This window comes from Bombina bombina, chromosome 6, assembly GCF_027579735.1.
Source record: "Bombina bombina isolate aBomBom1 chromosome 6, aBomBom1.pri, whole genome shotgun sequence".
NCBI classification, from domain to species: Eukaryota; Metazoa; Chordata; class Amphibia; order Anura; family Bombinatoridae; genus Bombina; species Bombina bombina.
Window position 1 is genome coordinate 520,911,646 of NC_069504.1, and position 27,429 is coordinate 520,939,074.

Consider the following 27,429-nt stretch of genomic DNA (forward strand, 5'->3'; position numbering starts at 1 on the left):
GGTGGTGGGTTGTAATGTTGGGGGGGGTTGTATTTTTCTTTTACAGGCAAAAGAGCTGAATTCTTTGGGGCATGCCCCACAAAAGGTCCTTTTAAGGGCTGGTAAGGTAAAAGCTTTGAACTTTTTAAATTTAGAATAGGGTAGGGCATTTTTTTATTTTGGGGGGCTTTGTTATTTTATTAGGGGGCTTAGAGTAGGTGTAATTAGTTTAAAATTGTTGTAATATTTTTCTAATGTTTGTAAATATTTTTTTATTTTTTGTAACTTAGTTCTTTTTTATTTTTTGTACTTTAGTTAGTTTATTTAAATGTATTTATTTGTAGGTATTGTATTTAATTAATTTATTGATAGTGTAGTGTTAGGTTTAATTGTAGGTAATTGTAGGTATTTTATTTAATTTTTTTATTGATAGTGTAGTGTTAGGTTTAATTGTAACTTAGGTTAGGATTTATTTTACAGGTAATTTTGTAATTATTTTAACTAGGTAACTATTAAATAGTTATTAACTATTTAATAGCTATTGTACCTGGTTAAAATAATTACAAAGTTGCCTGTAAAATAAATATTAATCCTAAAATAGCTACAATATAATTATAATTTATATTGTAGCTATATTAGGATTTATTTTACAGGTAAGTATTTAGCTTTAAATAGGAATAATTTATTTAATAATAGTTAATTTATTTCGTTAATTTAAATTATATTTAAGTTAGGGGGGGTGTTAGGGTTAGACTTAGCTTTAGGGGTTAATACATTTATTATAGTAGCGGTGAGTTCCGGTCGGCAGATTAGGGGTTAATAAGTGAAGTTAGGTGTCGGCGATGTAAGGGAGGACAGATTAGGGGTTAATAATATTTATTATAGGGCTATTGAGGCGGATAAGGGGTTAATACATTTATTATAGTAGCGGTGACATCTGGTCGGCAGATTAGGGGTTAATTATTGTAGGTAGGTGGAGGCTACGTTGGGGACGGCAGATTAGGGGTTAAAAAATATAATATAGGGGTCGGCGGTGTTAGGGGCAGCAGATTAGGGGTACATACGTATAATGTAGGTTGCGGCGGTGTACGGAGCGGCAGATTAGGGGTTGATAATAATATGCAGGGGTCAGCGATAGCGGGGACGGCAGAATAGGGGTTAATAAATATAACATAGGGGTCGGCGGTGTTAGGGGCAGCAGATTAGGGGTACATAAGGATAATGTAGGTTGCGGCGGTGTACGGAGCGGCAGATTAGGGGTTAATAATAATATGCAGGGGTCAGCGATAGCGGGGGCAGCAGATTAGGGGTTAATAAGTGTAAGGCTAGGGGTGTTTAGACTCGGGGTACATGTTAGGGTGTTAGGTGCAGACTTAGGAAGTGTTTCCGCATAGGAAACAATGGGGCTGCGTTAGCAGCTGAACGCTGCTTTTTTGCATGTGTTAGGTTTTTTTTCAGCTCAAACAGCCCCATTGTTTTCTATGGGGGAATCGTGCACGAGCACGTTTTTGAAGCTGGCCGCGTCCGTAAGCAACGCTGGTATTTAGAGTTGCAGTGGCGGTAAATATGCTATACGCTCCCTTTTTGGAGCCTAACGCAGCCCTTCTGTGAACTCTAAATACCAGCGGTATTTAAAAGGTGTGGGGGGAAAAAAGCACGCGTAGCTAACGCACCCCTTTGGCCGCAGAACTCTAAATCTAGCCGTAGGATTTTCCAGTGCAACAAAAAAAGGGGACTTTCAGTCATGAAGTATAAAATACTTAAAGGGACATTATACACTAGATTTTTCTTTGCATAAATATTTTGTAGATGATACATTTATATAGCCCATCTGGTAGTGTTTTTATAAAAATGTATCATTTTGCTTATTTTTTAAGAACATTGTGCTGAGGTGCTCACACAAATAAAGGAACTTTCAGCATGAAGTATTTTATACTTCATGACTGAAAGTCCCTTTTATTTGTTGCACTGGAAAATCCTAGCGTTTTTAAAATGCTAGACTTTACTATCACTTTAACTGCAAAGAACTCCAATGCACTTATAAATATGTATATCTGTCTATTAATATATATTTACACATATATAGACCTATATTTAGATACATACATATACTGTTATACAGGGAGTGCAGAATTATTAGGCAAGTTGTATTTTTGAGGATTAATTTTATTATTGAACAACAACCATGTTCTCAATGAACCCAAAAAACTCATTAATATCAAAGCTGAATAGTTTTGGAAGTAGTTTTTAGTTTGTTTTTAGTTATAGCTATTTTAGGGGGATATCTGTGTGTGCAGGTGACTATTACTGTGCATAATTATTAGGCAACTTAACAAAAAACAAATATATACCCATTTCAATTATTTATTTTTACCAGTGAAACCAATATAACATCTCAACATTCACAAATATACATTTCTGACATTCAAAAACAAAACAAAAACAAATCAGTGACCAATATAGCCACCTTTCTTTGCAAGGACACTCAAAAGCCTGCCATCCATGGATTCTGTCAGTGTTTTGATCTGTTCACCATCAACATTGCGTGCAGCAGCAACCACAGCCTCCCAGACACTGTTCAGAGAGGTGTACTGTTTTCCCTCCTTGTAAATCTCACATTTGATGATGGACCACAGGTTCTCAATGGGGTTCAGATCAGGTGAACAAGGAGGCCATGTCATTAGATTTTCTTCTTTTATACCCTTTCTTGCCAGCCACGCTGTGGAGTACTTGGACGCGTGTGATGGAGCATTGTACTGCATGAAAATCATGTTTTTCTTGAAGGATGCAGACTTCTTCCTGTACCACTGCTTGAAGAAGGTGTCTTCCAGAAACTGGCAGTAGGACTGGGAGTTGAGCTTGACTCCATCCTCAACCCGAAAAGGACCCACAAGCTCATCTTTGATGATACCAGCCCAAACCAGTACTCCACCTCCACCTTGCTGGCGTCTGAGTCGGACTGGAGCTCTATGCCCTTTACCAATCCAGCCACGGGCCCATCCATCTGGCCCCTCAAGACTCACTCTCATTTCATCAGTCCATAAAACCTTAGAAAAATCAGTCTTGAGATATTTCTTGGCCCAGTCTTGACGTTTCAGCTTGTGTGTCTTGTTCAGTGGTGGTCGTCTTTCAGCCTTTCTTACCTTGGCCATGTCTCTGAGTATTGCACACCTTGTGCTTTTGGGCACTCCAGTGATGTTGCAGCTCTGAAATATGGCCAAACTGGTGGCAAGTGGCATCTTGGCAGCTGCACGCTTGACTTTTCTCAGTTCATGGGCAGTTATTTTGCGCCTTGGTTTTTCCACATGCTTCTTGCGACCCTGTTGACTATTTTGAATGAAACGCTTGATTGTTCGATGATCACGCTTCAGAAGCTTTGCAATTTTAAGAGTGCTGCATCCCTGTGCAAGATATCTCACTATTTTTGACTTTTCTGAGCCTGTCAAGTCCTTCTTTTGACCCATTTTGCCAAAGGAAAGGAAGTTGCCTAATAATTATGCAGACCTGATATAAGGTGTTGATGTCATTAGACCACACCCCTTCTCATTACAGAGATGCACATCACCTAATATGCTTAATTGGTAGTAGGCTTTCGAGCCTATACAGCTTGGAGTAAGACAACATGCATAAAGAGGATGATGTGGTCAAAATACTCATTTGCCATATAATTCTGCACTCCCTGTATATGTAGACATGTATGTATCTCTATGGTAAAGCCTTTTGTTTGCCTTTTTTCCTCTAACAATCTGAGATCTCATATCTTTAAACCTTTATAATTTTTGTGTGCAATATATTTTTTTTAATAATTTTTTATTAGATAGTGTTATTATGAGTGTAATCCTGCTTGTTTAAATGTATTTTTTTTTTGTTTTGTGCTCTAGAACAGCAATGCACTGCTGGGAGCTAACTGAACACATCTTGTGAGCCAATGACAAGAGGCATATATGTGCAGCCACCAATCAACAGCTAGCTCCAAGTAGTGCACTGCTGCTCCTGAGCTTCCAGAGGTATGATTTTTAATAAAGGATACGAAAAGAACAAAGTTAAAGGGACAGTAGAGTCAAAATTAAACTTTCATGATTCAGATAGGGCATGCAATTTTAAACAAATTTCCAGTTTACATTTATCATCAAATTTGCTTTGTTCTCTTGGTATTCTTTGTTAAAATATAAACCTAGTTAAGTTCATAGGCTGATTTTTAAGCCCTTGAAGACCGCCTCTTATCTCTCAGTGAATTTTACAGTTTTTCACAGTTAGACAGTGTTTGTTCATGTGTGTCTCATATAGATAATATTGTGCTCACTAGAGTGGAGTTATGCAGGAGTTAGCACTGATTGGCTAAAGTGCAAGTTTGTTAATAGCACTAAAATAAGGGGCAGTATGCAGATGCTTAGATGCAAGGTAATCACAGAGGAAAAATGGATATTAATTCAACTGTGTTGGTTATGCAAAACTGGGGAATGGGTAATAAAGGGATTATCTATCTTTTTAAACAATAATAATGTTTAAGTAGACTGTCCCTGTAATTTGATTACAGAAGTGAAAAAATGCATTTTGATAATGAAAGTAAAATAAAAGGCTTTTAAAATGCATATTCTATCTGAATAATGAAAGTTTAATTTTGAGTGTTGATTTAAAGGGGTATCTTTGAGTCAATTGTGTGTGTATGTATGTGAGTGTGTGTGTGTGTATGTATATATATATATATATATATATATATATATTTACACACAACTCTACATTGTTATGATTTTCCAGAGTTTCCCTGTTTGTCCTAGGCTCTTTTTAATTAATTTTCTTTTTAAAGTGGCCCTGATTGGTTATATGTATATATATATATATATATATACTACTAAACAAATACCAGTGTAACCCACCATTGGTCAGCAGCCTGGGTGCAAGGATATAATTCCATAGAGTAACAAGAGATGCACTCACAGGTCTTTTTCAATAATTTTAATGTGGAACGTTTTCGGGGTTTAACACCCCTTCATCAGCATACAATAGTGCAATAAACCAAGCCTTTTATAGTGTTTACAAGAAAGTGAACAAACACAAACCTCATTACTCCAAAAGTGCGCCAAAAAATTTGTCAGTGGAGCGCAAATTGCGTTCCACGGTTAGTGCCAAAACCGGAAGTTCAATGACGTCACTTCCGGTTTCCGCCAACATAGTTATATCAATAGTGAAACAAACTGTCATCAAACATAATTATAGCCAAATCTATGCTGTGACTTATAATAGTCAGAGATCAGACAAATGTGTATAACAAACGATTATACTGTGGTAAATGTTACCGTGTAAACAATTGTTGTTGTGTGTTATTTTGTTACCATGGCAACCATTGTCATGGACACCCATATTGTTTATAGTGCTTCAGTGGAATGAGTCTCTTCCAGTGTACTAGCTGTGCTCACATTAAAGGGGAATCCATACAGTGTACTTGGATGTGTGAGACTTCTTTGCACCATAGAGTGAAACACAACAGTTACCACCCAGGATTATTAATCCAAATAGTGAATTAACAAAAATTTAAAATAAAATTAAAAGTTAATAATTAAAAACATAATTGGGCTACAACATAGTGCTAATAATGACAATACAATTGTCTTTAAGGTTTTCTGCAATTAAATGGCTAGCCAGATTTAATGGCAACCCATCTGATAACGTGGATACATACTGAGGGAAGTGGTCATTAAATATGATGCTCACATGACCTATCTTTTCAACAATCTGTAATTGCATAACAGACCCCCTTTGCCTAACTAATCAAAGTGTATATATATTTCCCTAGGATCTGAATCCTATTGAGGTAATTACAAAAACACCATGTAAGATTGTACTCTACTAGGTATACAGACATATATATATAGTTTACAGGGTGTCCCATAATATGATAGATGTTCAGACCCCCATAACCTAAATTATGGTTTTCAGTGCAAGAGATGGAGTAACTCATAAGGGTTGGCCAGGCTTCCACTGTAGAATATGGAACCTGAATGATCCCAATTCACAATTCTGTGAGAACTATGCAAACCTCACCCAATGAAGGGAGTGGTACAGCACAGCCCAAACACAGAGCCACATTGCCCCCCTCAAAATATACTCAAGGTATGTAGCACACTAGATTTGGGTCAGAGAAGATTCTTGAAGTCTGGCGTGGTATTCAGGCCACCAGGTTGTTCAGTACCCAAGCGAAACATCCATTGGGCCTCACATCTTAAGAGCTGTTTGTTGCGATCACCTCCTCGCTCCAATGGGGGTATGTGATCAATTAGAATGTAGCGAATTGAGGAAACTGAATTTCCCTTATAGGCGCAGTGTCGCACCACTGGCTGCTCAGAATCGCCATCTTTGAGGGCAGTCCTTATAGCGTGTCGATGGTTGGCCATCCGTTCACGTAATGTGCCAGAGGTCTTGCCCACATAATACATGGAGCAAGGACAGAATAAAAGGTACACTACATGCGTAGTGGTGCATGTTATTGAGTGTCTAATTGTGAAGGTCTGATTCGTATGTGGGTGATGGAACACCTTCGTGCCAATTAGACCGTTGCAAGTAGTGCAACCTAAGCACCGGTAAGATCCCTTAATATTCCTTCTGATGGCAGTGTTGTAACACATTTTAGGGTCTGTTCTCATCAGTAAATCCTTTAAATTAGTACCCCTCTTGAAACCCACCATAGGTTTTAAATTCTTGGTAAATGTCAGCTTTGGGTCAGATGACATGATGGGCCAATGTTGGCGGAGAACTTGACCAGTGTTCTTGGTTGCTGGAGTGAAAGTAGTGGACATGATTAGTTTATTTGTAGTGTCCCGTTTAGGCTTCGGTTGAATTAATTCGGATTGTGTTAATGTGGACACAGACTCCATCATCTCTTGGATCACAGATGCCTTATAACCTCTTGAGCGGAATCTCTCACCCACACCTACCAGTTGGGAGACCCCAGTCGCTGAATCAGAATTATTTAGCATAGTTCTGATGAATTGTGACTTTACAATGCCCTTCAGTAGGGCTGAGGGATGGCAGCTGTCCGCCCTAAGTATGGAATTACGATCTGTGGGCTTGTTGTATAATGTGGTGCCAACATTATCTGAATTTTTAAAGACTGTGAGATCAAGAAAACTTATGGAGTGTTCATCCACAGTCATTTTAAATTTAACGTTGCTGGTACAATTATTGAATTAATTGTACCATGCCTGGAGTTCCTCCATGCCCCCACGCCACACCAAGAAGATGTCATCTATGTATCTGTAATAACAGATAATCGATGCACATTGTAGAGGCCATAGGTGCACATTTTCAAATTGTGACATATAGATGTTGGCATAGGCGGGGGCCATGGAGAAACCCATGGCCGTACCGGCCACTTGTAAATAAAACTTGTTTTCGAAACGGAAGTAATTCTTGGATAAACAATATTCAATAAGCAAGATCATGTATTCCACCGGGGGACCCTCATAGAGGGGGTCACCAATCAGGTGTTCCTGGACTGCCAATAATCCCTCCTGATGGGGTATAATGGTGTACAAGCTGTTGACATCCAGGGCAGTATGCAGATGCTTAGATGCAAGGTAATCACAGAGGTAAAATGGATATTAATTCAACTGTGTTGGTTATGCAAAACTGGGGAATGGGTAATAAAGGGATTATTACACTGTAGTCATAAAGAAAGGGACATGGTCAGCAACAATAGTCAGTTAGACTGTGGCGTTTAAGCAATGCTCAATTGGTACTAAGGGGCCCAAAGTGTGCCAAGAATATATCCCCCACACTATTACACCACCACCACAAGCCTGAACCGTTTATGTAAGGCAGGATGGATCCATGCTTTCATGTTGTTTACTCCAAATTCTGACCCTACCATCTGAATGTTGCTGCTGAAATCGAGACTCTTCAGACTAGGAAACGTTTTTCCAAACTTCTATTGTCCAATTTTGGTGAGCCTGTATGAATTGTAGCCTCAGTTTCCTGTTCTTAGCTGACAGGAGTGGCACTCCGTGTGTTCTTCTGCTGCTGTAGCCCATCTGCTTCAAGGTTCGATGTGTTGTGCAGTCAGAGATGGTATTCTGCATACCTTGGTTGTAATGAGTGGTTATTTGAGTTACTGTTGCCTTTCTATCATCTCGAACCAGTCTGCCTATTCTACTCTGACCTCTGACATCAACAAGGCATTTTCGTTTACATAACTGCCGCCGCTCACTGGATATTTTCTCCTTTTCGGACCATTCTAGAGATGGTTGTACGTTAAAATCCCAGTAGATCAGCAGTTTTTGAAATATTCAGACCAGCCCGCCTGGCACCAAAAACCATGCCACATTCAAAGTCACTTAAATCCCCTTTCTTCCCCATTCTGATGCTTGAACTTGGTTTGAACTTCAGCAAGTCGTCTTCACCACGTCTAGATGCCTAAATGCATTGAGTTGCTGTCATGTGATTGGCTGATTAGCAATTTGTGTTACCAAGCAAATGAACAGGTGTACCTAATAAAGTGGTCGATGAGTGAGTAATTCTAAACTGTGCAGTTAATGTTAATAATCCATGCTAATTGTACAGTGCTGGCAAAACAAAAATGCAAGCCTACAGTACAAGTGTCTACAATTTATTGTAGTGAGAGAAAGTGTAAGTTACTGATAGAACTGAACTATCATAGCAGAAAAGTGAAGCCTTGGCAAGGAGCAGTAAAACTTTTATCATCTAAGATAAAGCACAACATATTACAAAAATTATACTTGGAGTGGTCCTTTTCCACTCCTTTCCTACTTGCGCCCTCCTATGGAAATCCCAGTGTCCCCTTCCGCCTCTTATGCCTATAAGTGCCCCCTCAGTAATCCCCTCCAAGGGGGCAGTACCGCACACTTTGAGAAACACTCTCCTAGAGGCCCATTTATCAAGCTCCGTATGGAGCTTGAGGGCCGTGTTTCTGTCGAGTCTTCAGACTCGCCAGAAACACAAGTTATGGAGCAGCGGTCTAAAGAAAATCAAACAATGAGTTTTTCAACACTGGCCAAATAACAGGCACAATCTCAGATGGAGCAGTTATAGACAATTACAGATGGAGACTGCCTGAGCTTACAATGTCACTTCCTCTGAATTTCAGAAGATTTTGAAAGAATTTAGAATGCCAAAGCTTTATACACACACTATATACATATATTTTTTTACACATTTTATATAATGATATAGGGTTTAGCTTTAAGGAGTATGATATTGAGAACCTCATTTCTCTTGTTAAGTGTAGTCAGTCCACGGGTCATCCATTACTTATGGAATATATCTCTTCCTAACAGGAAGCTGCAAGAGGATCACCCAAGCAGAGCTGCTATATAGCTCCTCCCCTCACATGTCATATGTAAAAATTCAGTCACAATCTGTCTACTTCATCCTCCATGATCCAGATCGTCTCTAGAGAGCTCAGGGGTCTTCAAAATTCATTTTGAGGGAGGTAATCAGTCACAGCAGACCTGTGACAGTGTGTTTTGACTGTGAGAAAAACGTTAATTATTAAATTGTTATCCGTTTTTGGGTATTAAGGGGTTAATCATCCATTTGCTGGTGGGTGCAATCCTTTGCTAACTTAATACATTTACTGTGAAAAATTGGTTGCTATAACTATTTTGGTTCATTGTTATTTCAACTGTGACAGCTTTTTGTGCTTCTTAAAGGCACAGTAGCGTTTTTTATATTGCTTGTAAATTTATTTAGAAAAGTATTTCCAAGCTTGCTAGTCTCATTGCGAGTCTGTTTAAACATGTCTGACACAGATGAATCTCTTTGTTCACTATGTTTAAAGGCCAATGTGGAGCCCAATAGAAATTTGTGTACTAATTGCATTGATGCTACTTTAAATAAAAGTCAATCTTTACATGTAAAGAAATTATCACCAGACAACGAGGGGGAAGTTATGCCGACTAACTCTCCTCACGTGTCAGTACCTTCGCCTCCCGCTTAGGAGGTGCGTGATTTTGTGGCGCCAAGTACATCAGGGAGGCCCTTACAAATCACTTTGCAAGATATGGCTACTGTTATGACAGAAGTATTATCTAAATTGCCAGAATTAAGAGGCAAGTGCGATAGCTCTGGGTTAAGGACAGAGCGCGCGGATGAGGTGAGAGCCATGTCAGATACTGCGTCACAGTTTGCAGAACGTGAAGACGGAGAGCTTCATTCTGTGGGTGACGGATCTGATCCAGGGAGACTGGATTCAGAGATTTCTAATTTTAAATTTAAGCTTGAGAACCTCCGCATATTGCTAGGGGAGGTATTATCGGCTCTGAATGATTGTAACACGGTTGCAATTCCAGAAAAATTATGTAGGTTGGATAGATACTATGCGGTACCGGTGTGTACTGACGTGTTTCCTATACCTAAAAGGCTTACAGAGATTATTAGCAAGGAGTGGGATAGACCTGGTGTGCCTTTTTCCCCTCCCCCCATATTTAGGAAAATGTTTCCTATAGACGCCACCACACGAGACTTATGGCAGACGGTCCCTAAGGTGGAGGGAGCAGTTTCTACTTTAGCTAAGCGTACCACTATCCCGGTGGAGGATAGTTGTGCCTTTTCAGATCCAATGGATAAGAAATTAGAGGGTTACCTTAAGAAAATGTTTGTTCAACAAGGTTTTATCTTACAGCCCCTTGCATGCATTGCGCCTGTCACTGCTGCGGCGGCATTCTGGTTTGAGTCTCTGGAAGAGGCCATTCGCACAGCTCCATTGGATGAAATTATGAACAAGCTTAAAGCACTTAAGCTAGCTAACGCATTTGTTTCTGATGCCGTTGTACATTTAACCAAACTTACGGCTAAGAACTCCGGATTCGCCATCCAAGCGCGCAGAGCGCTATGGCTTAAATCCTGGTCAGCTGACGTGACTTCTAAATCTAAATTGCTTAGTATTCCTTTCAAAGGGCAGACCTTATTCGGGCTCGGCTTGAAAGAAATTATAGCTGACATTACGGGAGGTAAGGGCCATGCTCTACCTCAGGACAGGGCCAAATCAAAGGCCAAACAGTCTAATTTTCGTGCCTTTCATAACTTCAAGGCAGGAGCAGCATCAACTTCCTCCGCTCCAAAACAGGAAGGAGCTTTTGCTCGTTACAGGCAGGGCTGGAAAGTTAACCAGTCCTGGAACAAGGGCAAGCAGGCCAAGAAACCTGCTGCTGCCCCCAAGACAGCATGAAGAGAGGGCCCCCTATCCGGAAACGGATCTAGTGGGGGGCAGACTTTCTCTCTTCGCCCAGGCTTGGGCAAGAGATGTCCAGGATCCCTGGGCGTTGGAGATCATATCTCAGGGATATCTCCTGGACTTCAAAACTTCTCCTCCACGAGGGAGATTTCATCTTTCAAGGTTATCAGCAAACCAAGTAAAGAAAGAGGCATTTCTACGCTGTGTACAAGACCTCTTACTAATGGGAGTGATCCACCCAGTTCCGCGGACGGAACATGGGCAGGGATTTTATTCAAATCTATTTGTGGTTCCCAAGAAAGAGGGAACCTTCAGACCAATCTTGGACTTAAAAATCCTAAACAAATTTCTAAGAGTTCCATCATTCAAAATGGAAACTATTCGAACCATCCTTCCCATGATCCAAGAGGGTCAGTACATGACCACAGTGGACTTAAAGGATGCCTACCTTCACATACCGATTCACAAGGATCATTATCGGTACCTAAGATTTGCTTTCCTAGACAGGCATTACCAGTTTGTAGCTCTTCCCTTCGGATTAGCTACGGCTCCAAGAATCTTTACAAAAGTTCTGGGCTCACTTCTGGTGGTACTAAGACCGCGAGGCATAGCGGTGACTCCGTACCTAGACGACATTCTGATACAAGCGTCAAGTTTTCAAACTGCCAAGTCTCATACAGAGATAGTTCTGGCATTTCTGAGGTCGCATGGGTGGAAGGTGAACGTGGAAAAGAGTTCTCTATTACCACTTGCAAGAGTTCCCTTTCTAGGGACTCTTATAGATTCTGTAGAGATGAAAATTTACCTGACAGAGGCCAGGTTATCAAAACTTCTAAATGCTTGCCGTGTCCTTCATTCCATTCCACACCCGTCAATAGCTCAGTGCATGGAAGTAATCGGCTTAATGGTAGCGGCAATGGACATAGTACCATTTGCGCGCCTGCATCTCAGACCGCTGCAATTGTGCATGCTAAGTCAGTGGAAAGGGGATTACTCAGATTTGTCCCCCCTACTAAATCTTGATCAAGAGACCAGAGATTCTCTTCTATGGTGGCTTTCTCGGCCACATCTGTCCAAGGGGATGACCTTTCGCAGGCCAGATTGGACGATTGTAACAACAGACGCCAGCCTTCTAGGCTGGGGCGCAGTCTGGAACTCCCTGAAAGCTCAGGGATTATGGACTCAGGAGGAGAAACTCCTCCCAATAAATATTCTCGAATTAAGAGCAATATTCAATGCTCTCCTAGCTTGGCCTCAGTTAGCAACTCTGAGGTTCATCAGATTTCAGTCGGACAACATCACGACTGTGGCTTACATCAACCATCAAGGGGGAACCAGAAGTTCCCTAGCGATGTTGGAAGTCTCAAAGATAATTCGCTGGGCAGAGTCTCACTCTTGCCACCTGTCAGCGATTTACATCCCAGGCGTGGAGAACTGGGAGGCGGATTTTCTAAGTCGCCAGACTTTTCAACCGGGGGAGTGGGAACTTCATCCGGAGGTCTTTGCTCAACTGATTCATCGTTGGGGCAAACCAGATCTGGATCTCATGGTTTCTCGCCAGAATGCCAAGCTTCCTTGTTACGGATCCAGGTCCAGGGACCCGGGAGCAGTGCTGATAGATGCTCTGACAGCCCCTTGGGTCTTCAACATGGCTTATGTGTTTCCACCATTCCCGATGCTTCCTCGTTTGATTGCCAAGATCAAACAGGAGAGAGCTTCGGTGATTCTGATAGCGCCTGCGTGGCCACGCAGGACCTGGTATGCAGACCTAGTGGACATGTCGTCCTGTCCACCGTGGTCTCTGCCTCTGAGACAGGACCTTCTAATTCAGGGTCCTTTCAACCATCCAAATCTAATTTCTCTGAGGCTGACTGCATGGAGATTGAACACTTGATTCTATCAAAGCGTGGCTTCTCGGAGTCGGTTATTGATACCTTAATACAGGCTAGGAAGCCTGTTACCAGAAAAATTTACCATAAGATATGGCGTAAATATTTATATTGGTGCGAATCCAAGAGTTACTCATGGAGTAAGGTTAGGATTCGTAGGATATTGTCCTTTCTACAAGAGGATTTAGAAAAGGGCTTATCTGCTAGTTCGTTAAAGGGACAGATTTCTGCTCTGTCTATTCTTCTACACAAACGTCTGGCTGAAGTTCCAGACGTTCAGGCTTTTTGTCAGGCTTTAACTAGGATTAAGCCTGTGTTTAAGACTGTTGCTCCACCGTGGAGCTTAAACTTAGTTCTTAATGTTCTTCAAGGCGTTCCATTTGAACCCCTTCATTCCATTGATATCAAGCTGTTATCCTGGAAGGTTTTGTTTTTGATGGCTATTTCCTCGGCTCGAAGAGTCTCTGAGTTATCTGCCTTACATTGTGATTCTCCTCATCTGATTTTTCATTCAGACAAGGTAGTTCTGCGTACTAAACCTGGGTTCTTACCTAAGGTAATTACTAACAGGAATATCAATCAAGAGATTGTTGTTCCATCACTGTGTCCTAACCCTTCTTCAAAGAAGGAACGACTTTTGCATAATCTGGACGTAGTCCGTGCCCTGAAGTTCTATTTGCAGGCAACTAAAGATTTTCGTCAAACTTCTTCCCTGTTTGTCGTTTACTCTGGACAGAGAAGAGGTCAAAAGGCTTCGGCTACCTCTCTCTCTTTTTGGCTTCGTAGCATGATACGTTTAGCCTATGAGACTGCTGGACAGCAGCCTCCTGAAAGGATTACAGCTCATTCTACTAGAGCTGTGGCTTCCACCTGGGCCTTTAAAAATGAGGCCTCTGTTGAACAGATTTGCAAGGCTGCGACTTGGTCTTCGCTTCACACCTTTTCAAAATTTTACAAATTTGACACTTTTGCTTCTTCGGAGGCTATTTTTGGGAGAAAGGTACTTCAGGCAGTGGTTCCTTCTGTTTAATGTTCCTGCCTTGTCCCTCGCTTCATCCGTGTACTTTAGCTTTGGTATTGGTATTCCATAAGTAATGGATGACCCGTGGACTGACTACACTTAACAAGAGAAAACATAATTTATGCTTACCTGATAAATTTATTTCTCTTGTAGTGTAGTCAGTCCACGGCCCGCCCTGTCTTTAAGGCAGATCTAAATTTTAATTAAACTCCAGTCACCACTGCACCCTATGGTTTCTCCTTTCTCGTCTGCTTTGGTCGAATGACTGAATATGACATGTGAGGGGAGGAGCTATATAGCAGCTCTGCTTGGGTGATCCTCTTGCAGCTTCCTGTTAGGAAGAGATATATTCCATAAGTAATGGATGACCCGTGGACTGACTACACTACAAGAGAAATAAATTTATCAGGTAAGCATAAATTATGTTTTTTCAGTAGCTGGACAAGAGTGTTTTGCCATAATAGACCTAAAAATGTTTTATTTTTTTTACAATTCTCTCTGTATCCTCCTTTATGGGTTTAATTAGAGATTAAGCTATACCAACAAAATTGTTTTTTGTAATGCTGTAGTATATACCAACATTCTTATTATATCTGTAGCATGTGCCATAATGTTTCACTAGTTTGCTTTTATATGTTGTTACATTGCTTTAGTTACGCGATTAATTCCTTGTTTAGTACAAAAAGCCAGGCTTCGGTTTGTATTAAATTAGTTAGTATAAAGTATACCAATTTGAATGCTTCTTTAAAAATATCCCAGAACTCCAAACACAACATTATGGATTATGTGTCCCTATAAAACATTATATATTATTGTACTTTCTAGGGGGAAAATAAATTAAAATCTCAACATTTATTTAAAAAAAAAAATATGCTTATAGATATTGTGGAAAGCTTGAAATGTTTTTCTCTGATTTAATACAGAGCATTCTTGGGCCCCAAAGACCTTTTTCCATACAAGGAATATAAAGACAAATTTGGGAAATCAAACAAACGAAAAGGATTTAATGAAGGTTTATGGGAAATAGAAAATAATCCAGGTGTCAAATTTACAGGTTACCAGGTAATTAACATTACTAATAGTCTGTGTTTTTTTTTAATACCATAATTATCTGTTGACATCCTAATGTAATATTCTCAAGTGTTTGTTATACGTCAGTTCTTACAAGACATATACTACTTTAGCTTAAGAATTAGCCTTTTGTATTGATTTTTTATGTCACAGCTACAGTTGTTTGTCATAAAAAATATGTTACCGACCTTTGCAAGAGCTCATGATGCCAGCCCCAGATTTTTTTTACAGTTAGAAACTTTAAGAGTTGACTTGTTTAATTTGTACAAGGCGATTCAGCAACAAAGCTCTTCAGAAACCGAGGGGGAAGGAGGAAACGCAGCGGATGGCAGCAGCGAAGAAGAGGGAGACCAAGTGGAAGAAGATGGAAAAGGCAAAAGAAAGAATGAGAAAGCAGGTTCTAAGCGAAAGAAGTCATACGCTTCTAAGGTTATTATACATTTCCCTGTAGTTTTCAATTTTTTTTAAATTTTGCAAATGTATGAAATGCAATTTTATAGCAAGAGCTTGCTATTTTGCTTAAAGGCACCATCAGATTATTTGTGTATATATACATATTACATTTACAAATGACATAAGCTTTTAGTCCATGGCATGAATAAACATTTTGAATTTTGACATTTTAAAATGTAACTTTTCATTTACCTGTGTAAAGTATTAGTTATTATTAAATGTCTTTATTATTTTTTTTTTTAAACAGAGCGTACATCTGTTATTGTCACAGTGGACATAAGACCTATGCTATTTAATTGTAACATTCTGTTGAGCCGTAGTGAAACTTTATTAATAGTTAATGCGTACACTGTGCATAGGCTGATAGCGCTATGTTTGCTTATGTAATAGTTAAGGACTATTGTTGTCTGTCGAGTATGCAAATTACTTTCCTGCTTTTTTCAACTACTTCTCTTTCCTTATCCCCATATTGTTAAAGGGACAGTCTACACCAGAATTATTATTGTTTAAATAGATAGATAACGCCTTTACTACCCATTCCCCAGCTTTGCACAACCAACATTGTCATATTAATATACTTTATAACATTTAAACCTCTAAATTTCTGCCTGTTTAAAAGCCTCTAACGACAGCTTCTTATCACATGCTTTTTTATTAGCTTTTCACAACAGGTGAGTGCTAGTTCATATGAGCCATATAGATAACATTGTGCTAACGATGAGCAGGGACCTTGTATAGATTTAGGCTGAGTTTGTGAGCCTGATTGGGAGATAGTCTCCGCTGGTAGAGCTGAGACTCCCCCCTCTCCCTTTCCCCCTTTCTTTTTTTTTGTTGGGGCTGAGCGGTGCGAGAGAGAGCAGAATCTTCTGAAGATGATGTGTACCTCAAGGACTCAAGCAGTCATAAATGAGGCAATGTACCTTTTTACTTTGTTACATTTCAGCTTTAGTATTTCATTCTATTATGTATTGCGCTGTTTCATTATTATGGTTATCACATGTTCAGGAGTTATACTTCCTATATCAGTTGGTTCACAAGTAACCATTGCATTAACCATTGTTTAATATGCTCTTATTGAACTGTAAAGGACAAAACCTGGAGATTATCAATGTAATTGACCTGATGATGTACAAATATTGTTTATATCTTGATGGTTTGACTAAAAAATTCACATGTAGAGTTGTAGTGTGACAATGTCAAATATGCAAGTGAATTGCTGGTCAAGTCTATTTACTATGCTGAATGTACCTTAAGAATCTCAATAAAAGATTTTTTTTTTTTTAAATGTCATGTGATCAGAGGGCTGTCACAAAAGGGTTAGATACAAGGCAATCACAGAGGTAAAAGGTATATTAATATAACAGATAACAGTGTTGGCTATGCAAAACTGGTGAATGGGTAATAAAGGGATTATTATTTTTTTAAAACAATAACAATTTTGAAATAGACTGTCCCTTTAAGGCTGTCAGCTAGTTCTAGCATTAGTAGAGTGATGCACTGTCCTGTAACACTCGTCACATTGTCTTCTTTGATGTTGTTTTCTGTAACGTATAGCTGTGTTCAAGGGGAATTTCTACAGATCACATACCAGAAGCATATTTGCTTATGTTAAAATCCACCACTTCAACATGGTGTGTATGAGGATCACTGGCACTGTATGGTAGGACTCCTGCATTTGCCTTTGTTGCATGCAAATCTGCAATCACCACAATACCTGCTACTGCATATAAGGTGACTTAAAGGGACAGTTCACCCAAAAATGTCTCCCTTTTAAATGGTTCCCAATGATCCATTTTACCTGCTGGCGATTAAATTGTTTACAATTAGCTCCTTGACCCCTATTTTGGCATTTGAAATAGCTGATTTAGCCTGTGGTATCCATACCTATAGTAAAAAGTTTGAATACTAGAGTATAAGCTATTGAATAGCCTAAGTAAAGACAGCCAGCAGAAGAAATTACACTCCCAGTGGGGTGCAGTAGAGTTAAGTTATAAAATGTTAATTTTCCATTGTTCTCTTTAAGTATTGAGCTTTGGTTTTCCATACAATTATAAGATAAGGAAGAATGTGTGTGTATACAGAAAGTGATAACATAATGAGGCATGATATTACCTGAAACTCAACCCATCGTAATAGGCTGTGGTTTAAAAGCACAAAAACAGCTACTTCATATACACAAATAAACCGAAAAATGCAATTTCTCATAATATTTTGTACTCTGCAGCTGGTATAACAAGTCATTGAAAATACATTAATATAAAAACAATTTTACAGTGTACTGTCCCTTTAACTCCTAACACGAAAACCACTGAATCAAGATGGATTATATGAAAACACTTTTTATGACTACATAGATGTGAAGGATTCTTGCCATTGTTTGCCATTGCTAAACATCCCTTTCCAGTTTCTTTTCCAGCCATGTTTGTTCCGGTAGCTCCTTTTTGGTATATTTTGCTCTCTCAAGCTTAGCTTTTTGTTTCACTGAAGTGATGCTTTGGAATGTAACCTTGTTTGTATGTTGTAACGATTTGTTACTTTTTGTAACCTTTTGTCTCCTGTTTTATTACTTCTGTCCTATTCTCAGTCAATACATATTTGATACAAGAAGAGTCATTTTTCTAATCTCTGCCAGAGTGACCCCCATAGACTACAGCTGTAGCCTAAGGACTGAGGGCCATAATACTGCCCTCTGGTGGTTTCACCTGGCCCTTGCTTACTCATATTACACACTGTGCATGACATGGAGATATTTTGTTGCATACAGTGAAGCACTGTGCTGTGAGCTCACATTATGGGCTCGATTTATCAAGCCTCTACGGCTGCAAGTTCTCTCAAGAACTTGCTCCCTGTGATTTATCAAGCAGCGGTCACCAGACCGCTGCTTCCCTAACATCTTCGCAACCTCTATTGTGGTGAAATTCAATCTCCTCGGTCGAGTCCGACCGAGGAGATTGACAGTGATTGGCTGTGCGCAAAATTCCGCTCGTGTGCAATGTTAATTACCTGGGGGTAATTTTGCCCCGCCACAGGCGAGCTGAGGCGTATGCCTCAGCGTTGATAAATCTAGCCCTATGTCTGTAACACTTACCATTTGCAGAGCAGTGTACTTCTAGTTTTGCTGTTGGCTTTTTTGCCCTTGTTTATAGGATGTTACAGTCAATCTGTTTCTTTGAGTAACAATAGGATTGTGGCTTATGTGCAGGCACATTGTTACAGAATGTGTGTGTGTATAGCACTATGGGTTACTAATCAGGGGCTAAATATTACTAGTCTAGAAGGAAAAAGTTACTAATCCACGCTTTTTTTATTTACTTGTCCATTGCAATTTCCTACTTGCCTGGGACTTTTGGACTAGTGTAAATTACATGAATATATATTTATTTATGTATATATTAAAAGAAAGTTAAATCAGAGCATCCTAGCCAGCAACGACTCTTACATCACTTAGTAAAAAAGGATCATGGTATACAGATTATCTAATTAAAGCAAATGCACAGATATCCAAAATCACAGCAAATATTACAATATACATCTGTACATAAAAAACCCACCATAAAAACTCCCTCTAGTGGTCAATAATTGGAAAGCATTTAGAATAAGTATGTCTGAGGGCCCGATATTGAAAACATTGACAGACCAACGAGAAACTGCCTGCTTGGGTTCGCAAGGCTCGCATTCTGACGATCTGTCAATATATTAAAATAAAAGGGGCGAACCCACAAAGTGTCAGCGAGTGGCATTGTGTCTCCCATTTGAAATAATAGGGATCGTTGCTTTTTCTCAACTCCTCCAACATCATCACTTGTTGGCACCCTCAGTGGGCAGGGGGGGGGCATATTTAAAGTGTTCCTACACAGCACAGACAGTGCATTTACTGATACCAAAAATGGTTCATGTGTAGGAGCACTTCAAATAATGCCTTTATAAGGGCATTGTCCTAAAGGGATTACCCTTTAGATAGAATTTTTTTTAGAATAGGGCTTTTTTTATGGCTAAAATAACTTAATCACTTTAAGGCAATGCCCTAAAATATGCCCTTCTCAGGGCAATCTTTTTTTTTTAGACCAAGGATTTTTTAGGGTAGGGTTTTTATAATAATAATTTATTTATTTTTTTAAAGTAAAATAACTGTAATCACTTTAAGGGCACTGGTTTTCAAAACTGTCCTCAGGCCACATTTTAAGGCTATCGGTAAACAATCAGCTGATAAGTAAACATGGTTATTTTACCTGCTCTCATCAAAAGTAATCCTGAAAACCTGGCCAGGTTTGAAAACCAGTGCTTTAGGGCAATATCCTACAAATGTCCTTCTCTTTTATTTTGAGATGGGCTTTTTTTTAAGGGGATTTTAGTTTTAGGATAGTCCTTTGGGCCTGCCTGTTTGGGGTATTTTTTTTTGGTATTTTTTTTTTTTTTTTTGGTAATGTTTTTTTGTGTGTGGTGGTTTAGGGGTTAAGTAGAGTAGTGGTAATTGCGGTGGGTTTGTGGTGGTTTAGGAGTTAAGTAGAGTAGTGGTGATTGTGGTTGGCTTGTGGCGGTGTAGGGGTTAAGTGGACTAGTGGTGATTACGCTGGGCTTGTGGCGGTTTAGGAGTCCGAGTTAATAAGTATATTTATTAGGATCGGTGCTAGATTTCAAAGGGATACTTTACTATACACTGACAATGTCGGCAGCAATGCTGGTTGGACTATTTAGACTGCACCACCCATTGGGATGTATAGTAAAATACCTTTCTGTGATGCTGCCTTTAAACAATGATGTCAGCAGCTTGGAATATTTTTCCACATTGCTCAACATTGCGGCAGTTCCTTTTGGAATATATCACCTCATCGCAGGATTTTCGTTCATCAGGGCCTGGGAGTGTCAATCTGATGCATAAGTTATTTTTAATACAGCAAATTGTATAGCTGTAAATAAAGTATAGTTCATAAATCTCATCATAGAAAAGCACTCCCAAACAGCAATACATTTTGTATTTTTTTTCTTCTATAATTTGTTCATAGATAGTTATTTGAAACATTTCAGCCTCTCATTAAAGAAAAAGTGAAACATCTTTGCCCTAAACCATTGTTCCTTCACCACTGTACCAACCTATATCCTAGCTCTTCCTAACCCTCTTAGTACCAGAATTCTACTGTGAGTTTATGCAAAATAAATTATCAGTTATTTTACTCATTATATTGCCTCACAAACTAGGAGTGAACTGGGTTAATTTTAAGGAATTTTATTTATTTGTAAAAGACTCACCTATATCTGTTATAATAATTTCAGAAATCTTCCAAGCTGTCTCGGAAATCGTCGGTAGATGAAGGGGATAAAGACAGCAAAGATGAAGAGAATAAGAGTGGTTCAGAGGCTGGAGATGCAGACGATGATACAAGAAATGCTTCAGAGGTGCAGAAAAGCAGCACGGGGGTATGAACATCATTACCTTTACCTGTCTTCTCTTTTTTCACTCTTTTTAAGGGACAATCAAGTCAAAATTAAACTTTCATGATTCACATTGAACATCCAATTTTAAACAACTTTCCAAATGACTTCTATTATCAAATTTGCTTTTTTGATCAAGGAATCTTTGTTAAAGACTAAACCTAGGTAGGCTTGTAGGAGCTTAGGAGCGTACACATGTCCATAGCAGTCTATGGCAGCAGTGTTTTTAACTATGTATAACAATGCTATAAACAATGTTGCAAGAATGCTCCTGAGCTCAGCTAGGATTACTCTTTAACAAAGGATACCAAGAGAACTAATCAAAATTGATAATAGAAGTAAATTGTTAAGTTGTTTAAAATGTCATGTTCTATTCAATCGATTTAAGTTTAATTTTGACATTACTGTCCCTTTAAAAGGAAGAAACAAAAATAGTGAATTTTTAGTTAATAAATCAAGAGTTATATTGTATTGCACCTGTGGAAATGGTGGTGTATAGGATGCATTATGTGTGGTCCTTGCAGTGGTCTTTAATTGTGTTCTGCATCAATTCTCCTCACAATAACGCTCATTCACATGCAGGTAAAACATGAGACGCCAGCATTGCATAAAACTTGTTAACAGTTAATAAGTCCCTGACAAAATATTTCTAGACTCACCAGAAGTTAGTGATTTTTTATATATATTTTCTCGCATTTTGAAAGGAATTAGATTGTATAAATAAGAATTTATAAAGGGACACAAAACCCAAAATTTTTCATTCAGAATTCAGACAGAGCATTCAATTTTAAAAAGTTTCCATATTTCTTTTATTATCAAAGTTGCTTTGTGCATATGTTTTTCTTTGTTGAAGAGATATGTAAATAGGAAAGCGTGCACATGTCTGAAACACTACATGACAGGAAAAAGTGCTGCCATCTAGTGGTATGGCTAATGTATAACATTCTTACAAAACTGCTGCCATATAGTACTGCAAACATGTGCAGGCTCCTGAGCTTACTTTCCTGCATGTCAACAAAGGATACCAATAGAATGAAAACAATCGATACTAGAAGTAAATTGGAAAGTTTTTTTTTAAATTGTATGCTCTATCTGAATCATGAAAGAAAATGTTTGAATTTATGTCCTTTTAACAATACTTTCTTTCACCTCCTCTTTCCGGTACTATACTGTACATTTAACCAACTAAAGGTGTGATTTTTTTATATGATCACGAAACTGATGTATAAAATGCACTTTGTAATGGTTCGCTGCTGCCCGACATCCCATTGATTCCTATGGGAGATGTCTGCACCTAACATGTACCCCGAGTCTAAACACCCCTAATCTGTCCCCCCTACACCGCCGTAACTAAATAAAGTTATTACCCCCTAAACCGCCGCTCCCGGAGCCCACCGCAAGCTACTCTATACATATTAACCCCTAAACCGCCGCTCCCGGAGCCCACCGCAACTATAATATATGTATTAACCCCTAAACCGCCGCTCCCGGAGCCCACCGCAAGCTACTCTATACATATTAACCCCTAAACCGCCGCTCCCGGAGCCCACCGCAACTATAATAAATGTATTAACCTCTAAACCGCCGCTCCCGGACACCGCTGCCACCTACATTATACCTAGTAACCCCTATCCTGCCCCCCCTATACCGCCGCCCTCTATAATAAAGTTATTAACCCCTATCCTGCCGATCCTGCACCTCGCCGCAACTAAATAAATAGTTTAACCCCTAAACCGCCGGACCCTGCCGCAACCTATATTAAATTTATTAACCCCTAATCTGCCCCCCCTACACCGTCGCCACCTATAATACATTTATTAACCCCTATCCTGCCCCCCCCCACACCGCCGCCACTGTAATAAATTTATTAACCCCTAAACCTAAGTCTAACACTAACCCTAACACCCCCTAACTTAAATATTAATTAAATAAATCTAAATAATATTTCTATTATGAACTAAATTAATCCTATTTAAAACTAAATACATTTAAAATAAACCCTAATATAGCTACAATATAAATAATAATTATATTGTAGCTATCTTAGGATTTATTTTTATTTTACAGGCATCTTTCAATTTATTTTAACTAGGTACAATAGCTATTAAATAGTTATTAACTATTTAATAGCTTACCTAGCTAAAATAAAGAGAAATTTACCTGTAAAATAAAAACTAACCTAAGTTACAATTACACCTAACACTACACTATACTTTAATAAATTATTCCTATTTAAAACTAAATACTTACCTGTAAAATAAACCCTAAGATAGCTACAATGTAATTAATAATTACATTGTAGCTATTTTAGGATTTATATTTATTTTACAGGTAACTTTGTATTTATTTTAGCTAGTTAGAATAGTTATTAAATAGTTATTAACTATTTAATAACTACCTAGCTAAAAGAAATACAAAATTACCTGTAAAATAAATCCTAACCTAAGTTACAATTAAACCTAACACTACACTATCATTAAATTAATTAAATAAATTAACTACAAATAACTACAATTAAATACAAGAGGCGCTGAAGAAGTCTTCTATCCGGGCGATGTCATCTTCCAAGCGGGGTCTTCAATCTTCATCCCGCCGACGCGGAACATCCTTCTTTACTGACGGACTACCGACGAATGAAGGCTCCTTTAAGGGACGTCATCCAAGATGTGTCCCTTCATTTCCGATTGGCTGATAGGATTCTATCAGCCAATCGGAATTAAGGTAGGAAAAATCTGATTCAAGTTCAATCCGATTGGCTGATCGGAACAGAAGGGACGCCATCTTGGATGACGTCTCTTAAAGGAGCCTTCATTCGTCGGTAGTCCGTCGGTAAAGAAGGATGTTCCGCGTCGGCGGGATGAAGATTGAAGACCCCGCTTGGAAGATGACATCGCCCGGATAGAAGACTTCTTCAGCGCCTCTTGGAAGATGACATTGCCCGGATGGAAGACTTCTTCAGCGCCGCTTGGAGGATCACTTCATCGGATGGAAGATTTCTTCAGCGCCACTTGGAGGATAACTTCTGCCGCTCCGGGTCTCCTCTTCGGTTCCATCGCTGCTCGGCTGAGTGAAGACGACTCAAGGTAGGATGATCTTCAGGGGATTAGTGTTAGGTTATTTCTTCTGTTATGTGTGATCAGTCCACGGGTCATCATTACTTCTGGGATATTAACTGCTCCCCTACAGGAAGTGCAAGAGGATTCACCCAGCAGAGTTGCTATATAGCTCCTCCCCTCTACGTCACCTCCAGTCATTCTCTTGCACCCAAAGACTAGATAGGAGGTGTGAGAGGACTATGGTGATTATACTTAGTTTTTAGAACTTCAATCAAAAGTTTGTTATTTTACAATAGCACCGGAGCGTGTTATTACCTCTCTGGCAGAGTTTGAAGAAGAATCTACCAGAGTTTTTCTTATGATTTTAACCGGAGTAGTTAAGATCATATTGCTGTTTCTCGGCCATCTGAGGGAGGTAAAAGCTTCAGATCAGGGGACAGCGGGCAGTTGAATCTGCATTGAGGTATGTCGCAGTTGTTATTTTCTGAATGGAATTGATGAAAAAATCCTGCCATACCGTTATAATGAACATGTATGTATACTCTACACTTTAGTATTCTGGGGATGGTATTTCACCGGAATTACTCGGTAAAAGTACATTAAACCTTTTATTAGGTATTTTTCATGTTAAACGTTTTTGCTGGAATGTAGAATCGTTTGCATTAATGAGGTACTGAGTGAATAAGTATTTGGGCATTATTTTCCACTTGGCAGTTTGCTTGTGTTAATTATGACAGTTTCGTTTCTCTCTCACTGCTGTGTGTGAGAGGGAGGGGCCGTTTTTGGCGCTCTTTGCTACGCATCAAAAATTTCCAGTCAGTTTTTCTGCATGATCCGGTTCATCTCTAACAGAACTCAGGGGTCTTCAAACTTCTTTGAAGGGAGGTAGATTCTCTCAGCAGAGCTGTGAGACTTATATAGTGACTGTGATTTTAAACGTTGTTTAAAATTTAATTAGTGTTATTTTACTAATGGGAACAAACCTTTGCTAAAAAGTTGTGTTGTTTGTTAAGAGTAATGCTATAACTGTTTTTTCAGTTCATTATTTCAACTGTCATTTAATCGTTTAGTGCTTCTTGAGGCACAGTACGTTTTTATTAAATAAAATTGTAACCGAGTTGCATGTTTATTGCTAGTGTGTTAAACATGTCTGATTCAGAGGAAGATACCTGTGTCATTTGTTCCAATGCCAAGGTGGAGCCCAATAGAAATTTATGTACTAACTGTATTGATGCTACCTTAAATAAAAGCCAATCTGTACAAATTGAACAAATTTCACCAAACAGCGAGGGGAGAGTTATGCCGACTAACTCGCCTCACGTGTCAGTACCTGCATCTCCCGCCCGGGAGGTGCGTGATATTATGGCGCCTAGTACATCTGGGCAGCCATTACAGATAACATTACAAGATATGGCTACTGTTATGACTGAAGTTTTGGCTAAATTACCAGAACTAAGAGGCAAGCGTGATCACTCTGGGGTGAGAACAGAGTGCGCTGATAATTCTAGGGCCATGTCTGATACTGCGTCACAGCTTGCAGAGCATGAGGACGGAGAGCTTCATTCTGTAGGTGACGGTTCTGATCCAAACAGATTGGATTCAGATATTTCGAATTTTAAATTTAAATTGGAAAACCTCCGTGTATTACTAGGGGAGGTTTTAGCAGCTCTCAACGATTGTAACGCTGTTGCAATACCAGAGAAAATGTGTAGGTTGGATAAATACTTTGCGGTACCGGCGAGTACTGACGTTTTTCCTATACCTAAGAGATTAACTGAAATTGTTACTAAGGAGTGGGATAGACCCGGTGTGCCGTTCTCACCCCCTCCAATATTTAGAAAGATGTTTCCAATAGACGCCACCACACGGGACTTATGGCAAACGGTCCCTAAGGTGGAGGGAGCAGTTTCTACTTTAGCTAAGCGTACCACTATCCCGGTGGAGGATAGCTGTGCTTTTTCAGATCCTATGGATAAAAAATTAGAGGGTTACCTTAAGAAAATGTTTATTCAACAAGGTTTTATATTACAACCCCTTGCATGCATCGCGCCGATCACGGCTGCGGCAGCATTTTGGATTGAGTCTCTGGAAGAGAACCTTAGTTCAGCTACGCTGGACGACATTACGGACAGGCTTAGAGTCCTTAAACTAGCTAATTCATTCATTTCGGAGGCCGTAGTACATTTAACCAAACTTACGGCTAAGAATTCAGGATTCGCCATTCAGGCACGCAGAGCGCTGTGGCTAAAATCCTGGTCGGCTGATGTAACTTCTAAGTCCAAATTACTTAGTATACCTTTCAAGGGGCAAACTTTATTTGGGCCCGGTTTGAAAGAAATTATTGCTGACATTACAGGAGGTAAGGGCCACGCCCTACCTCAAGACAAAGCCAAAGCTAAGGCTAGACTGTCTAATTTTCGTCCCTTTCGGAATTTCAAAGCAGGAGCAGCGCCAACTTCCACTGCACCAAAACAGGGAGGAGCTGTTGCTCGTTACAGACAAGGCTGGAAGCCTAATCAGTCCTGGAACAAGGGCAAGCAGGCCAGTAAACCTGCTGCTGTCCCAAAGACAGCATGAACCGAGGGCCCCCGATCCGGGACCGGATCTAGTGGGGGGCAGACTCTCTCTCTTCGCCCAGGCTTGGGCAAGAGATGTCCAGGATCCCTGGGCGCTAGAGATCATATCTCAGGGATACCTTCTAGACTTCAAATCCTCTCCCCCAAGAGGGAGATTTCATCTGTCAAGGTTGTCAACAAACCAAATAAAGAAAGACGCGTTTCTACGCTGTGTACAAGATCTATTATTAATGGGAGTGATCCATCCGGTTCCGCGGTCGGAACAAGGACAAGGGTTTTACTCAAACCTATTTGTGGTTCCCAAAAAAGAGGGAACTTTCAGGCCAATCTTGGATTTAAAGATCCTAAACAAATTCCTAAGAGTTCCATCGTTCAAAATGGAAACTATTCGGACAATCTTACCCATGATCCAAGAGGGTCAGTACATGACCACAGTGGATTTAAAGGATGCTTACCTTCACATACCGATTCACAAAGATCATTACCGGTATCTAAGGTTTGCCTTCTTAAACAGGCATTACCAGTTTGTAGCCCTTCCATTCGGATTGGCTACGGCTCCAAGAATCTTTACAAAGGTTCTGGGTGCCCTTCTGGCGGTACTAAGACCGCGAGGAATTTCGGTAGCTCCGTACCTAGACGACATTCTGATACAAGCTTCAAGCTTTCAAACTGCCAAGTCTCATACAGAGTTAGTTCTGGCATTTCTAAGGTCGCACGGATGGAAAGTGAACGAAAAGAAGAGTTCTCTCTTTCCTCTCACAAGAGT

At 39.6% G+C, this 27,429-nt stretch overlaps 1 protein-coding gene across 1 annotated transcript in view; it reads left to right on the plus strand.

Annotated features, from left to right (window-relative positions):
• The window catches only part of HDGFL3 (HDGF like 3), a 180,566-nt gene that overhangs the window by 100,777 nt on the left and 52,360 nt on the right, over positions 1–27,429 (plus strand). Inside the window, exons 3-5 of the mRNA XM_053717419.1 lie at positions 15,001–15,139; positions 15,419–15,577; positions 20,873–21,016. Of these exons, the coding sequence (XP_053573394.1) occupies positions 15,001–15,139; positions 15,419–15,577; positions 20,873–21,016 (442 nt within the window). The remainder of the gene's footprint in view (positions 1–15,000; positions 15,140–15,418; positions 15,578–20,872; positions 21,017–27,429) is intronic.